The 17,083-nt window shown below is 40.5% G+C and overlaps 1 protein-coding gene across 1 annotated transcript in view; it reads left to right on the top strand.

The window, feature by feature from the left end:
* washc4 (WASH complex subunit 4) overlaps positions 1 to 17,083 on the top strand; it is a 26,109-nt gene that overhangs the window by 4,674 nt on the left and 4,352 nt on the right. Inside the window, exons 8-26 of the mRNA XM_014005618.1 lie at positions 405 to 447; positions 530 to 633; positions 2,856 to 2,976; positions 3,055 to 3,178; positions 3,264 to 3,391; positions 3,489 to 3,649; positions 3,756 to 3,882; positions 8,754 to 8,879; positions 8,982 to 9,089; positions 9,187 to 9,333; positions 9,417 to 9,496; positions 10,341 to 10,446; positions 12,654 to 12,770; positions 13,217 to 13,385; positions 15,970 to 16,124; positions 16,198 to 16,272; positions 16,340 to 16,444; positions 16,526 to 16,660; positions 16,744 to 16,852. Of these exons, the coding sequence (XP_013861072.1) occupies positions 405 to 447; positions 530 to 633; positions 2,856 to 2,976; positions 3,055 to 3,178; positions 3,264 to 3,391; positions 3,489 to 3,649; positions 3,756 to 3,882; positions 8,754 to 8,879; positions 8,982 to 9,089; positions 9,187 to 9,333; positions 9,417 to 9,496; positions 10,341 to 10,446; positions 12,654 to 12,770; positions 13,217 to 13,385; positions 15,970 to 16,124; positions 16,198 to 16,272; positions 16,340 to 16,444; positions 16,526 to 16,660; positions 16,744 to 16,852 (2,240 nt within the window). The remainder of the gene's footprint in view (positions 1 to 404; positions 448 to 529; positions 634 to 2,855; positions 2,977 to 3,054; positions 3,179 to 3,263; positions 3,392 to 3,488; positions 3,650 to 3,755; positions 3,883 to 8,753; positions 8,880 to 8,981; positions 9,090 to 9,186; positions 9,334 to 9,416; positions 9,497 to 10,340; positions 10,447 to 12,653; positions 12,771 to 13,216; positions 13,386 to 15,969; positions 16,125 to 16,197; positions 16,273 to 16,339; positions 16,445 to 16,525; positions 16,661 to 16,743; positions 16,853 to 17,083) is intronic.

The following is a 17,083-nucleotide window of genomic DNA, read 5'->3' as shown; positions in this document are numbered from 1 at the left end:
GGTCTGGGCCTCCCTTCTGAAGCTGCTGCCCCCGCGACCCGACCCTGGATAGGTGGAAGAAAATGGATGGATGGATTAGATAAATTTCAGTAAGTGTGTTTAATACTTTTTCCCTGTGCCATTCCACATTATTACAAATAACTTCATTTCTGGACATTTATGGTTTGATTTCTTTGTATGTATGGATCACTTGGGTTGTTACAGACATCTGGTGAAAATTTCATGTCATTAGCACCTCTAGTAATAAATTTACTGAGAAAAATGGTGACGTGTTCAATACTTATTTTACTCGCTGTATTTTGTTAAACTTAAGTTCTGTTTTCCGCCTTGAACAAGTAATGCATAGTTTTTTCTGTTCTTTTCGTCAGAAAAGCTGTTCTAAATATTTTCTCTGCTTATTTTAGGAGTGCAACAAAAGTCATCGAGTCTTCCGGCGTCCATTTTCAAGTGAGTTTTAAGATTTGCTGAACTTTAAAAAAGTAATCGATCTGACTGCTTTCACTCCGTTTTTCCTCTTCTGTCTGCTCAGGTCGTGTACGAACACCTGGGAGAGTTGTTGGTGGTACTGATTACACTTGATGAAATTATGGAGAATCATGGTACGCTAAAAGATCACTGGAAGATGTATAAAAGGTCAGTGTAATGGAAGTAATACTTTTAGGTTTAAGCCAGTAATTCATGACATACTTTAATGACCTAGGTTTTCATGACATGCTGTTTATCAGCAGATAGAATAATTAAAGTCAGAACAAGATTTGCTAACAACAATAATCATTCTTAGATATCACTTGTGTTTATCTTTGTGTTTTCCCTTGACCCAGCATTTCCTTAGGATGAAATCTTACTTTATTAAGATGACATAATAGTGTTTGTTAAACAGTATATACTTAACTGCCCCAGAAGCAGAAACAAGAAAGAGGAGCAGAGAGCAGGGGGACAGTCTGATGGCTCGATGTTGTTTTCTGTGTTCCTGTTGTTGCAAATAAAACTCAGCTGATCATTCCACGGAGTACCTTCATTCTTGGATCACGTATTTCTGTCTTTGTTAAATAAATATTTCCATAACAGTCAGTATACCCACACCTGTTGTAGCAAGTGATATATGCAAAAACTAACTTCTATTTAGAGTGAAACCTCAGCTTTTCTGCTGCATTTCAGCCAATTGTGTGCATGAAAGCAGCTGTTATTTTCTCTGGCAGCCGAATCTTTTTGAATTCAGTTCTCAGAGTGCCACTCACTCTTTGTTTATTTATTTATTTATTTATTTATTTTATTTTTATTATTTTTATTAATTTTAGATTAGTTACAACACAAAGAACAAAAGAGAAACCCATGCCACTTCACATGTACACACATACAAAATAAGTAAATAAAAATTGTGATTTGTGATTAAGATCATAAGTCGATTTTTCCAAAGGAAGGATGACAGATATCTTTGTGAGCCACATATTTACTGTGGGGACATACGGAGAAGTCCATTATAACAAAATACACTTCTTAGGGAGGAATATTCAAGTATTTCCTTATGTCGTGCCATGCTAACAAAGTACTGTAAACTAACATGTTTTCCTTCAATGAAACCAATTGATCTAAGTTATTGATAAAAGGGAGAGAGCTTAACCTTCTAGGACAGCATGGTAAAGATGCAAGGCCCAGCCATAAACAATTGTCTCTACTAGAAAACCAATCTGACATAATTTTAAGCTGGGCWGACCAGTAATAAAGCTGCATATTGGGTAGAGAGAAACCTCCCAACTGCTTGGGTTTAGTAAAAGTAGGGAACCTAATTTGTTGATGCTTATTGTTCCATATAAAACAGGAAATATGAGAATTAAGGGATTTGAARAATGTAAGGGACAAGTAGCATGGAAGATTTTGAAACAGGTAGTTTAAGCGAGGGAGAATGTTCATTTTTTATTGTAATAACCCTACCAAGAAGTGATATAGATGAGGTGGACCATTTTGACAGATCATTCTTAATGTAATAARGATACCCAAGTACTTGAAGCCTCTTTTAGATGTATGAAAAATAGGCTGTAGCACCATATCTTGAGGGRTATTGTGAGGAAAAGCGACAGACTTGCTTAAGTTAATCTTATAACCTGAAAGAGCACCAAATTTATCTATGGAACTAAGTACAGCTGGGACTRATTTATTTGGGTTTTTCAGATATAAAAGGACATCGTCCTCAAAAAGAGAGATCACATGGTGATCTTGACCTATCTTAATTCCAGCTATGTCTGGGTTGGATCTAATAGTCTCAGCTAAAGGTTCAATGAACAACGTGAACAGCAAAGGTGACAAGGGGCACCCCTGTCTACAACCTCTCTGAACAGAAAAACCGTTCGATAACAAACCGTTAGAGGGAGCTGGATGAAATACTGAGACCAAAAAGAGACATGAGGAGGAGAAAACCAAGATTATCGTGGAGCAATTAAATAAAAGACAAAACAAAACCCCTTGACAAGCAGCACATACCCTCCCATATCCTGCCCCCAATTGGCAGGAAAAAAAAACCGTCCCAAAAGAAGTCACCATAAATCCTAAGTATAACCTCACAATACTGTATCTAAACAGTGTGAGAATGATCTGTCTGGGTTATACAGAGCCTTAATACAGAATGGCTAAATGAGGGCACAGATTTTAAGATTTGAGGTTCCTGGTTGGATAGAATAATAATATATAAGTCCATTTAATTAGGGGGAAAACAACTTGTTTTTCAACTATGTTTAAACTATATTTCCTAAACTGTCAACAGTTTTGTCTGCCATTAAGATCAGTTCAGTAAAGTTAGTACTCTTTGTATAAAACTAGTTTTTATTACATTGAAGTGATATGTTGCATCTTATTTTCAGGCTGTTGAAGTCCGTTCATCATAATCCTGGGAAGTTTTCCATCTCTGACGAGAAGCTGAAACCATTCGAGAAGCTCCTGCTCAAGCTGGAGGGACAGCTGCTGGACGGCATGATCCTGCAGGTGGTTTTCTTTTCTTTCCTGCCAATAAAGTATTAGCTTGGCTCCTCTGAGCAGCATTAACTCCTTGTTGGTTGACAGGCCTGCGTGGAGCAGAGGTTTGACGATCCAGGGGAGGGAGTCGCCGTTTCCAAAAACAGTGTTTTTGCCGAGGAGTTTGCCGTCAACATTCGCACCATATTCGCAAATGTGGAGTCGAAAATTGGTGAGTTTTTTTTTTGTTGTGAAATCCATTGTTTTGCTTTTGCTTTATTTTCATTGATTTTTTTTCCTTCTTTCTTTTTGTGTAGGTGAACCTACTGAAATTGACCARAGAGATAAATACGCTTCAGTCTGTGCTCTCTTTGTTCTCCACTTTCATATTTTCAGGAGTGTCGACAAAAAGCTCTACAAGGCATTGCTCGATGTCTGCAAAAAGGTATGTTTGTCTTCACTGTTTTTTTTTTTCATTTAAACAAAAAAAATATATATTCTAGTTAATTTTTTTTTTACTTATTGATTTTATTTCCTCACAGGTTCCCGCTGTCACTCTTGTTGCGAACATCATCTGGTTTCCCGACACCTTCCTCACTGCCAAAGTCCCGGCTGCAGCGAAAATGATGGACAAGAAGAGCCTTCAGGCGATCAGAGCTCAGAGAGATGCCTACCTGCAGCAAAGAGCTCAGACATTAACAAAGTCAGCACAGATACAATTCAGCTCTATCAATTAAGAATGTCATTACAGACAACCACATTTATTCTATAAAAGAATAGTTTTCTAAAGAAGCATTTTCTCTTTTCAGGGATGTTCAGTCGTACTATGTTTTTGTAACTTCCTGGATGATGAAATTGGAGTCCATCCTGTCCAAGGAGCATAAAAGTGACAAGCGGGAAGAAGATCTTAACAGTAGATGTAATGTGTTTGTTCAGGTAAGCAGTGAAAGGGTTTGTTTGTAGAAGCCTTTATGTTGAACTAACAGGGTAATGTGTTTTAGTTCTCACTGTGCTCATCTTTCATTTAACTACAATACAAATGGTCACAAATGTCTTGTAGTTGTTGAAGGGTCACAAAAACTTTTAAAAGGAAGTAAAAGTTCAGCACAAAAACGTAGCCTGGTAAAAAAAACAGCCCCTTGTCCTTCACTTTGCTTCATATGAGGGTCTGGACTCTCGGCTATAGAGAAGCGATTCTTGCTGGAGGCGTGGCCTCTGCTGAAGTTTAAAATGATTGGATYAGTTGGCCGTGACGTATGTGTGCCAGCTTTACTGTGAAGGAGGCTAAGAAGCTAACCGGAAATCGTGTGCTCTGTAAACAATCCTACTGCGAAGAGAGAAGTACAGAGACGACTGTAAATGAGAGCTGCTGCTTTTTCAGACAAATTTAATTTGGAAGCCTTATCAACACAGACTGGCTTCATTCACTTTCTCCACTGCCACTGCTAAACTAACTAGCAGACACTGCGCAGAAAATCGACGTCGTTCAAAACTCCGCCTTCTGTTCTCTGATTGGCCCAGACAAAATTCTCCTGAAGATATTCTTGTCTATGGGAGAAATCCCAGACGGAGCAGAGAAGGGAAACTAGAATTGAGCGGAACTGCGTGGGAAGGCAAGGGCCAGGCTACAAAACTAGTGGGAGTGGCTTATTTTTTCATGAAATCAGTTGAGCAATAATAAAAATAAATGACTTTTAACTCTTGGGTTTATTGAAGCAACAAGCCCGAGCAGTCTTGTAAGCATAAAAACCCTCCCAGTACAACTTAGAGGTCCTTTTCTCACCTTTTCTGTGCATCATCAGATCTGTTTTTGTGACCCCAAACTTACACACTCAWACAAAAGAATGTTTCCGGGTCAGGCTGACCTTCAACTCCCTGCTCAGATCTCCTACATACAGTTTTTTACACAAACAGAACCATCAATCAACCACTTTCCACATGTGCACAATAATGAAAGCAGCAGAGTGCCCCATTTTCATTCTTACATAAATCACAGGGAACCGTTTTCACCCACTGCAGTGTAGTCACTGTTCTTTTCCTGCTCTAAACGGTCCAAAACAACACTTTACCTCATGCGGTGTGAGTGCTGCTTGTCTGATAACCAACATTCAGTTGGCAACTCAAAAAAAAAAAAAAAACAGAAAAGACACCTATCTCAAAGATTTCCTGATAGGGCAATCAGACATCTCTGTGAGTTGCCTCCATTGTGGTGGAGGAATTTGTGTGCCTGAATGATGCTAGGAGCCATGCTAATGGGGGGGAAGGGTCTCCTAAGACAAATTGGTTCCATGTGACCGAGGAGGCAGTGAACTGCCCCCAGTTTCAATTTCAAGATGGCAGCTACTTGCAGCTTTAGAAAGTTAACTCTGTAACTTTTACTGTTAATTGTCTTTCTTAATTTTTTGTGCATGTTTAGTCACTCGCACAAGTAGTGTGTTTTCTGTGCAATACTGTACGTGTTAAAATCAATGTTTATTTTCATGATGTATAGAGTACAGCTCTCTTTTTGTCATTGTTTACATTGTAGCGGTGTTGTAGCTAGGTTAGCGGCAACAATACAATCGCCTGTCGGCTAACTGGAATGCCGTTGCATGTGGTTTGTTGGGAAATGACGTCACTASCATTTACCAGTTCTGGGAATACGATGTAAATGGAATGCACCATGAATGCCTAGGAGCTATACTAATTGGGGGTGGGGGTGGCCTCCTAAGACAAATTGGTCCCATGTGACTGATGAGGCCGAGAGTAATTTACAACACCTGTATGGACAAAGAAAAACTTACCGGGGTCAACAGAGCAAACAGAATCATGGCTAACTAACATTATGTCCAGTCTCTTTGGCTTCCCTCCCCTAATGGACCCATACACTGGCTGTTCCCTGGCCTTTGGTGTTTACTTATCTCCTCTCTTAGGAGTTAATGTTTAWATGTGCAGGTCGTACAGTCTGCAGCATTGAGGAGAACACTCTGGAAAGTGCTTTTAAAATAGGAAAAACGTCAGGTCTATTAAACTAATCACCAGTTTTTACAAACTTGTGATGCAAGGACTAAAGCCTGACAAGATTCTTTTTTTTTTCTGGTGGAAATTCTCAAAAAGGGAAAGACTGAAAATAAAGCAAAATAAATTACAAATTGTTGTTTTTTTTATCCAGGTTTGAAGATGTTTGAGATGCTGTTGTGGCTTTTTTCCCCCCACAGTAATATATCTTAGCAAGAAGTGTAAACAAATAGCCTGCGGTAATACAAAACCCCATTTTTGTGTCGAACTCGGCTTTAGGTCTGAAATAAAGGAATGACCTCAAATGCCAGTGGTATGACCTTAGGGCAGTGGTTCACAGCCTATTGTCCTCATTCCCGCCCTTTTTTTTCTTCCAAGGCAAGCTGAACCCCCAAGATAGTAAACCACTGTGCTGGGAGGGTGGGGGGTCTTATGAGCATCAATTAAGAAAAAACCCATTGGTTGTTTGTTTATCTCTGAGGCTACGTTCACACTGCAGRTCTTAATGCTCAGTTCCGATTTTTTGAAAAAATCAGATCTTTTTGTGTGAACGTTCACATTACATTTTAAATGTGACCTGCATCAGACCTATGTGTGAACGCTACACAGCACTGATGTGACACGCATGCGCAGTAAAAGACGTGACGTCTCATCAGCCGGCTTGTTTGTTTACATAGCTAGCATGGATGCTACATTTTGCACATCGAATCGGAAGTTGTTGTTTAATCAGAGCCGATTAAATAATTATCTGACCTGCTTCTTTAGTTCAGTGTTTATATCTGAACCTGTCTCTGACCGGGATGCTCCAGTGAAGCTTTTTTTTTTGAACGAAACTACGAGCTGGAAAAAAGTATCAACCGAGTAGCTAACTTTAGGATCGATACTCTCCGCGACCCAGGCTGGACATCGTTATTATCATACTATCTACGTGGAAAATGAAAAGTAAAAAGATGAAGCAACTGGACTTGTGTTTTGGAGCTGTAAACACATGGAGCTGCAGATTTAAACAGCGAGACTTGATGTTAGGGTCTTATCGATCCTTCACCCCCTCCTCCTGATGAAAAAGTCAGATGAATGTGACATGAGCGTTCACACTGCAGTCACTTTGAAAACAGTATCCGATTTAAAACCACATACTGAAACGGCCTGGGTCGGATTTGAAAAAATCGGATTTGTCTCGTTCAGACTGTCATAAAAAAATCGGATATGAGTCAGATGGGTCAAAAAAATCGGATTTGGGTCGGATTTGCCTGCAGTGTGAACGTAGCCTGAGACTTCCAGTTTGATCACGAGCTCCATGGTCAGCTAATAATTTATTCTCACATGTTTACATCTTCTATCGTTTGTTACATCATAGTGATTATTTGTCCTCCAGTCCCTCCACTGACACACACGCCACACCACACACATACACAGGGGTGTCTGTGGGGGGAGGGCACTTTTGTCAGCTGTGACAAAAAGTAAAAGACACCCCCATTGGGGAAGTCTCTCCTTCAGGGAAGACTGGAGGTTGGGCGAAAGATCTAAAGTTAATCAGATAAAGATCTTTAGGGTTTCTTTTTATTTGACCTGAAAAAATAAAATAAAAACAATCAGGCAGTGTACTTCCACAACAGATTAATTTTTGGAGTCAASGTATGTAGGTGTATTTATAGATGTGTTCATGTGGGTGTGTATAATTATTTGAATTGAACAAAGGGGGGAAGGATCATAAGCTATGCTTCTTCTCACTCCTTTTTGAATATCTCAGCTATTTCTTGATTATAGTGTTCCATAGTTTATTTATTGTCGTTCCTTTTTATTTTGTTAGTGTATTTAATATTGTGAAATTTATGTTGTTTTGTAATAAGTGGGAAGCTAGGTATAATTTACATATTTGGAATAAATAATACAAAAAAAAACTTTAGAACACACAAAAACGACTCTAATCCAACCACTTTTATAGGCAAACACCTACTCTGTGCACTACTAATATCATGTGAGATTGCATGTCGTGGAAATCTTTCTTTAACAAAGACAGAAACACGTGGTCCAAGAATAAAAAGTACTTTGTGGAATGGTCGTCTGAATTTTATTGCATTGGCAAGACATAAAATCAAGTCTCAATTGGGTTGAAAGCCAATGAGTAAAAGTGAGTCTTCAGACGGGTCTTAAAAATGGACAATGAGGGGGATGAACAATGGTAAGGCGTTCCAGAGTTTAGGGCCACAAACAGAGAAAGCTCTTTCTCCTCTAAGCTTCCTCTTACAGGTGGGAACGGCCARGAGCAGCTGGTCAGCAGACCTAAGGGACCGAGATCATGCCACACAGGGCAGTGGTACATAGAATGTGTGCACTGAGGCAGTCTCAAATACACTCATTTATACAGCATGCTATCCAAACCAGACAATAACACCTCTCATGGCGCCAATGCTGGGCCAAGGAGAGCGTGATATGTGATAAACTGTCCAGCAAGAAGGATTACTTCTAAYAGATCTTTTCCAGATCTTAAAACACTTTATCTGAAAGAAAACAGAAGATAAAACAGTTAAGTCATAAATCCTGCTGACATYTAGGTCAGCAAAAGAGGTCACTGACTCTTGACCTGAGAAGAATCCGAGAGAAGGGGATATACAAGTTATTTTTCTATCGCACGCACAATGTTGCATGCTGTTGTGCATAACGTCATTCACCAGGTTTGACCAAAAGAACTAGAACTCTTGTCATTTCACAGCATAAAATGACCTTGGTTTAAATTTCTGGCGTGAAAGCGTTATWCTACAAAAATAATGTCTAACAGATTTTTTTACCTTCACATCTTTTACTCACAGGGCATCCTGTACGCTTACAGCATCAGCACCATCATCAAGACCACCATGAACATGTACATGTCGATGCAGCGGCCCATGACCAAGACGTCTGTTAAAGCGCTTTGTCGACTAGTCGAGCTGCTCAAGGTGTGTGCACGCTTCTGAACATGTCCAAACTCTTCCTGTCTTTTATTTACTGGTTGTTAGAGTGAAACTAACACAGGTTGTGCTTCGTGATGCCTCCCCCAGGCTGTGGAGCACACGTTATACCGACGCTCAATGGTTGTGGCCGACTCGGTTTCTCACATCACYCTGCAGCTCCAGTCTCAGGCTCTCAGCGCCATCAGTACTGCCAAGGTGAACAAAAAAAATCCAACTGTCGTGAATTTTGTTCTTGGAAGTAAAATACGGATTTTTCAGTGTGTTTCTGTTCATTTGTGTCCTGTCTTTGAAGAAAAGGGTGATCTCTGACAAGAAGTACAGCGAGCAGCGGCTGGACGTGCTCTCTTCTTTAGTGCTCGCAGAAAACGCTCTGAGTGGACCGAGCACGAAAGAGCGCCGCCTGGTGGTGTCGCTGGCTCTGTGCGTCGGCACTCAAATGGTACGTTCAGTTGGTAACATCACACACACACACGCACGCTGCTTCTCTGGAATCTAAGTGCAATATTTTCTGTTTTTTTCCAGAAAACCTTCAGAGATGAGGAGATGCTTCCCCTGCAGGTGGTATTGAAGAAGCTGGACTTGATAAGTGAGCTCAGTGAAAGGTGGGATGTTTGTGCGTTTTATATTACATTGGTTAATCTAGAAGCAGCGTTTTGATTGGAGTTATTTCTCTTGAAGGCAGTCTGGATTTTGCACATTAAACCTTTTCTTGAAATTTAAAACTGTAGTTCAAATCATCACTTTAGCAATCAGTGAACTGTTTCTTCTACCTGTTTCTAGTTGTTGGCAGAGGTTTTATAGTAACTAAGTACATTTACTTTGTTACAGTACTTAAGTAATTTTTTTGAGGATTTGTAATTTTACCAAGTACTTTTTTCAATCATGACTTTTACTTAGTTACTTTTAAAACCTAAAAATGATACTTTTACTTCTTTACTTTAAAATGTAACACCTAGTTACTTGTTATGAATTAAATCTGTCTAAACTCATCATGAAAGGAGTTGTTTATGTGCTCTAAAAAATTAAGTGTGACTCAATTAAATCATATCAACTATTTCCACTAAACCTAGCAGAGTAAATTTGAGGCGATATACATATTTTATTTTAAAGAAATTGACCAATTTAATCAACTTGGTTCTGTAAATTTAACAGTTTATTTGTTAGAGAGCGTGGAAAAGTACTTTTACTCCTACTTTCCCAATTTTTGTGAACAGTTTTATGACTTTTACTTAAGTAGTTTTCTCATCAGTGACATTTATTTTACCAAAGTCATTTTCTGTTAAGATATTTTTACTTTTACTTAGTTATTTTTTTCAATTACATTATAGACCTCTGGTTGTTGGGTAATTTATATTCAAGACTACTGAACTTTAATTCAACCTTTTAAACATTTTTAACACTGTTATCCCTAAATTACTAAAGATGCCTTTTTTACTTGTTTTTTAGGGTTAAGCTGCAGTGCGACTGCAGCTTCCTGTACTGGCACCGAGCTGTTTTTCCCATTTATCTAGACGACGTTTATGACAACGCTGTCGACGCAGCACGAATACACGTAAGCACGCAGACTGATAGTTTTTAACCTCAGGCTTCTCCAGGTCTTTATTTCCCAGGTAGGAAGAAGCCTGCAGGTTTTACTCTAAAGAGAACCTGGAATAATCTCACCACAGAGAAAAAGGCACCGGGCCCCTTTACTGCTCCTCCTTAAGGATAGTGCAGACAAAAGCCCTCTTTAAGGGTAGTGCAGACAAAAGCCCGGAATAAAGGAAAGCATGGGTTTTTGTATTCTTGGCTCCGCTCAGTACAGAAGGTGGAGCGCAGCCTTTGCGTGTCAGTAATTTATGATAGGTGGCTATAACGGTCTTAAGAGTTTTTTTAATCTAATCTGAAAACAAGCAGCTACAAGATGAAAGGCTCCTTGTAAAACAAAGGATCCTGACAGCTAACAGCTACGATGTAAGATAGTTCCTCTTTCTGCTGAAAGTTTTCCAACTGTAGCAACAGGAAGTTAACATTAATCACTTCTGACAAGACTCCTGGGGCCAGTTTCACAGTCAGGGCTTAAATAAAACCAGGACTAATCTAATCTGGTCTAACTTAATCCACACTAATCCAACTTCTTTCTGAGATGTTGTTGAACTTCAGATTAACTAGTTCCAGACTATAGAGTCTCAGACTAAGGTAATCAAGTATTAGTCAGGTCCAGTGGTGGGCACAAGCCCACTAAAGTGCAAACCTGCTAATTGCRGACCTAAATATTTCCTTTGCACTTTAGCAGACTTACTAATTATTATAATTCATAAGCAGATTTGCACTTTCTAAAATTAAAATGCAGTACTGCTAATAACTAATTATCTATCAGTCATCATTACCTTGAACAGCGGAAGGTATGGCTGTCARTGAATCACAACACACATGATGTGTCTAACAGCACCCCTCCCAGATAAACACACCTATAGGAAACGTAGAAATCCTTCCTGACAGTTTCTCTCGGTCAGGGTTCTCATTTCCCACAATGCTTTGTGTCTGCTTACAGAGCAGGAAGGCAGTGTTTAGTACTCCCTTTCCCAGCAAAAATAGTAAACTTTGTAATCCATACTAAAATTTTGTATATATTGATTTATTTTACTTTACAATCGGAGCTCCTTTTTTTAAAAAAAAAAATAAGGTTTAAACGCTGAAGCTCAAAAGCATCCGGCCAACGGCGTTAGAGACTCAGAAATGATATGCTGGCGAAGACTGACATCTAGTGGTCAACTGATGCAACTACATGGAAAACGTCCTAATCCAGGTAGAAAAAAATCAAAAAGAAAAATTAAGTAGGTCCTCTGGATGGGTTCTTCTTTAGTGAAACRTTTCRTCTCTCCTCCAAGAGACTTCTTCAGTCTGATGAGTTTCAGGTGAACTCAGCCTTATTAGCACTGCCTCCACATGGTGGACAAACAGGTCAGTCACATGTAAAAGAAGGCCATCGCTTAACAATAGGCTTGATTAGCTCTATTGTTCATAGAGGGTCATGTGCCCCATCATCTGATTTATTGGTTTGGATGCTTCGGCTGTGGTTCTTAGGTGTTGCGTCATGTGTATGTAGTGAATGCAGGCGGGGCTCAAAATCCCCTTGTTTTTGTTTTTTCCCTCTTTGTGTTGGGTATTGTTTGGGCTCTGATTCACACCTTATACTCACAGGGGGCTGAGTCATACTTGCAATAACAGCATTGTAGGAGGAGGACAACTGGACACGCAGGCCTCCACTTCTGTTTAATGGTGGACGTTTTTTCTTCACAAAGATGGCTTCCTTTACTCCTCTCTCAAACCAACGTTCCTCTCTATCAAGGATGAGAACATCTTCATCCCTGAAAGAGTGCACATGACCCTCTATGAACAATAAAGCCAATCAAGCCTATTGTCAGGCGATGGCCCTTTTTTGCATATGACTAACCTCTTTGTCCACCATGTGGAGGCAGTGCTTTTAAGGCTGAGTTCACCTGAAACTCTTCAGACTGAAGAAGTCTCTTGGACGAGAGACGAAACGTTTCACTAAAGAACCCATCCAGAGGACCTACTTATTTTTTCTTTTTGAACTAAGAAAGCTGTTTCGATAAATCCTGGTTTAAAATGTGATTTAATCTAGAACTAAGGCTTAATCCCTGTACGGGAAACTGGGCCCTGATGTTTATTCACCAGATTATCAAAATGTAATACTAATTTATCTTTAACTTCTTCTCTGTTTTCCTGTTTGTAATGCCTGTTCTGCTGGAGCAGTACATGTTCAGCGCTCTAAGGGACAGCGTGCCCTCCATGCTGCACGCCAAACACTTGGAGTCGTGTGATCAGCTGCTGGAGAGCTACGAAAAGGAAATTATGGATGTTTTCAATGAGGTTAGCAGCACACGTGAGGATAAATAAGGAGTAAATGTGCTTATGGCCCACACCAGATGTAATCTGTGTTACACACCGGCTCCGTCTGAATCCATCATCTGAGGGATCAGATCTGTGTAATGTTTTAAAATAAACACGTCACTGAACAGGCTTTTTCTTTAATAAAAAATTAAACACTCAGATGAGAACAAATCAGGATTTTATCAGTGACTGATCCCTCATCCATCTCCCATCATTTGATGCTATGGAGAGGGGAAAGGGTTCAGTTTGAAAATGTTCATTTTTCCATAAAAGGAGGAAACTCAGGATTTGAACATTTGAATGAAGCCAACAAAAAAATGTGATTTCCTCATCAATGGAGGGTAAAGAGTAAATATTCCTGTGTAAGAAACAGGTATGATTTTCCACCTTTGGAAACCTGTTTTCACTTTGTTTCTTTCCCACAGCACCTCCTGGACAAGCTGTGTAAGGAGATTGAGAAGGACTTGCGTCTCTCTGTCCACACCCACCTGAAGCTCGACGACAGGAATCCCTTCAAAGTCGGCATGAAGGACCTGGCCCACTTTTTCTCTGTCAAACCCATCCGATTCTTCAACCGCTTCATCCACATCAAGGGTAAAAAAAAAAAGATTGTGCGTGTTTACGTGGAACACTTTCAGAAAACTTATTAGTAATATTGTCCTGTTGACCACGTCCTCATTGCCATGTATTTCCATACTTTGAGTCCAGCTCCCACACGTGTGGGTGTTCTGACTTTTGGCTTGATGGTGAATAACAGTCGTTACAAAAACACTTTTTTTTTCAGTTTTGGCACAGCAGCCCAACATTTTGGCTCTGCACTGGGCCTCTGTAGCTTGTTTACTTTCTGAACTCAAGAACATCATGTTTTGATTGTTCTCAGGAAACTATGCTTAATTTTTGGTGGACATCCAGCTGCACAGAAACTAGGCCCTTTTTCTCTGACAAACAAAGATGTTTTTTTGAAACTGATGACATTTCTCCCTGGGCTGCCACCTTATCACAGGGGCTTCATGCCCACGGTAGGGTCAGGCAAACAGGTCTTAGGTGAGGGATCAGAAAAAGTGCAGCCCAAAGACCCCTTATGATGAGCACCACAAATACACTAAGTGTTCCCTCGCCCAGACACGGGTCACTGGGACCCTACTCTAGATAAAAAGAGATGAAGACAAAGGCAGGTTGTCAGTTTCTCGCCATGTTCAAGCATAAGTGTGTCCATTACACTTGGCACCAGGATTTACCAGTCGATCTACGGTCCTACCCTCATCTATGGAACGAGCTTTGGGTAGTGACCGAAAGAATGAGATCACAGATACAAGCAGCCGAAATGAGTTTCCTTCGCAGGGTGTCTGGGCTTTCCTTTAGAGATATGGTGAGAAGCTTGGTCATCCGGGAGGGACTCTGAGTAGAGCCGCTGCTCCTCCACGTCGAGAGGAGCCAGTTGAGGTTGTTCATCTGGTTAGGATGCCTCCTGGACACCTCCCTGGTGAGGTGTTCCAGGCACGTCCCACTGGGAGGAGGCCCAGAGGAAGACCCAGGACACGCTGGAGGGAATATGTTTCTCAGCTGGCCTGGGAACACCTTGGGATTCCCCCAGAGGAGCTGGCCCAAGTGGCTGAGGAGAGGGAAGTCTGATTTTCTCTGCTTAAGGCCCGAACATACTCCTTTTAACGCTGAACAGTCGACACATGGTCACATGGTTGTTTGGTGTTCGTAATAGGACTCTCAGGGACTTTCCGTGGTGAGGTAAACCAACTCGTCTCTACCACAGGGCCTCTGGGACTTTCCAGACAAAAGCCCCACTTCTCCTTTTTTTCTATTATTGTTCCTCTGTTTTGCAGAAGTACAGTTTGTCCTTTTTACTGTCCAAATGTAGCACACACACCCTTTCTTCATTTTAAGACATACAATAGTACTTCTCTTAAATCACCATCTTACATTAAAACACATTAATTATCACAGTACATTAGTTAATCACACTTTGCAATAAGCATACAATTATATACTATACTATTGTGATTCATTTCCCAGCCAAGTCATCTCAACTTCGGCATGCTTCTCCTCCTGCATACCTTGTCCTAGAGCTGCCATTGTAATTTTATATCTGTAAAGCACCTGTGCCAAATGATGGCTATGCCTTTTGGTGCCTGAAAAACTTATAGTTTATGAAATATTAATGTTTATTGAATTATAACGGCAGTTAATGGAGCCTTTTATTGGTCCAATACTGCCCCCTGCTGTACTCAACTTGGTACTGTACCATAGTTAAATATTTCAACTCAGTAGTTCAGTGTTTACAGTACTAATATGATTGTATTTTGATGTTTTACTATAATATTGTCTTAATACTGCTCTATTTTTGTAATATTATGCTGTTTAGTGTCAATAATTGTATTGGCAAGGTAAACTCTTTCTGCATACATACAATCCAAGCCCTGGGATTGTCCTYTACCACAGCTCATATAGTCTCATGATGAACACTGTGGGATTTCATTCAGGAGATCAGGGTTCTACGGAGCCCGCCGGGGGTCAGTGGTGAAAAAAGAAAAACAGCCGCCGGAAATCCGTGCGCACGGATTGCTAAACTGAGAGCACAGATTAGTAATCCGTGCGCACGGATTACTAATCTGTGCTTTCAGTTTTTGCAATCCTCATGATACATGTTTATTGGTAACATTCAGTAGGTAATTGCCATCATGCGTGGTTCTTGAATTTGAGGAAATTGGTACTGGAAAGTCCTTGAAAAGTCCTTGAATTTTACGTTGACCAAGGTGTGGGAACCCTGGAGTCGATACTGAGAACATGGCAACGTAATTTTTGTCATGAAACTGTGACAATCCGAGCCGATCTCGGCAGTTCGGAGGGAGTGTGAAATAGGCTTTAGGCCGTTGTCCCTGCGACCTGGTCCTGGATAAGTGGAAGAAGATGGATAGATGATGACATTTCAGCTTTGTTTCCAATTATTTTCCTGTTTATGCTTCTAATCTGCTGGAGGTAATTTGGTGTTTCATATCTTGACCAAGGACACATTCAAACCTTTTTTTTGTTTTTACAGTCATGAACCACAGATCCCCCAAGCCCACGTGCTTCAGACTACCACTCTCTAATAAGTCTGTGATTTGCTAGAGGTTTTGTTTTAACAGACATAATGATTTAATTTGCTTTTCCTAATGTTTTGCAGCTTATGTGACGCACTACCTGGACAAAACATTTTATAACCTCACCACAGTCGCGCTGCACGACTGGGCCACCTACAGCGAGATGAGGAACCTCGCGACGCAGCGCTATGGACTCACCATGACGGAGGCACACCTGCCCAGCCAGACTCTGGAGCAGGTCGAAACACATCCGGGGAGTGGGGTGAGGGTTAAATAAACATAAGATTCATTATTCATTTTGTCCTCATCAGGGTTTGGACGTCCTGGAGATCATGAGAAACATTCACGTTTTTGTTTCCCGCTACCTCTACAACCTGAACAACCAGGTGAGACTCAGCCACACGCGGCACTTTTCTCTGCATCGCGCGCTCTGAAACCGACCCCTTCCAACAGATCTTCATCGAGAAGGCGAGTAACAACAAGCATCTGAACACCATCAACATCCGCCATGTGGCTAACTCCATCCGGACGCACGGCACGGGCATCATGAACACCACCGTGGGTTCATCAGAACCACACAGCTCCATCATCCACCGTGGGTGGACGAAGAGTAACACATCTCCGCTTTTCTAACTGCAGGTCAACTTCACCTACCAGTTCCTGCGCAAGAAGTTTTACATCTTCAGTCAGTTTATGTACGACGAGCACATCAAGTCTAGACTTATAAAGGAYATACGCTTCTTCAGGGAAACAAAAGACCAGTCAGATCAGAAGGTAAAAACCTCTTCAGTAAAGCACAATTAGGATGAATGATAAATGTTTTACTGTTTTAATTTGTATTTTTATTTTTTTTGTAGTACCCATTTGAGCGCGCAGAAAAATTTAACCGAGGCATCAGAAAGCTGGGCCTCACACCTGACGGACAGAGCTACCTGGATCAGTTCAGACAGCTCATCAGCCAGATCGGTGAGGACATAACCCCTCTGAAATGTTACCTGTAGGCAGTGTTGTATAAAATACCACAAAGTGATACTTGAGTAAAAGTACAAGTATCTTACCAAAAAATTACTTTTGTAAAAGTTAAAGTCTCGTTTAGGAATATTATTTGAGTAAAAGTCTTAAAGTATCTGATATTTTTGTACTTAAGTATTAAAAGTAAAAGTATTGATTTAAAATGAGCAGTTAGAATTTCTGTAG

Source organism: Austrofundulus limnaeus, unplaced genomic scaffold (assembly GCF_001266775.1).
Source record: "Austrofundulus limnaeus strain Quisiro unplaced genomic scaffold, Austrofundulus_limnaeus-1.0 Scaffold31, whole genome shotgun sequence".
In the NCBI taxonomy this organism is placed as follows: Eukaryota; Metazoa; Chordata; class Actinopteri; order Cyprinodontiformes; family Rivulidae; genus Austrofundulus; species Austrofundulus limnaeus.
Note: the sequence above shows the minus strand (reverse complement) of the source record. Positions and strands in the feature narration are given on the sequence as shown.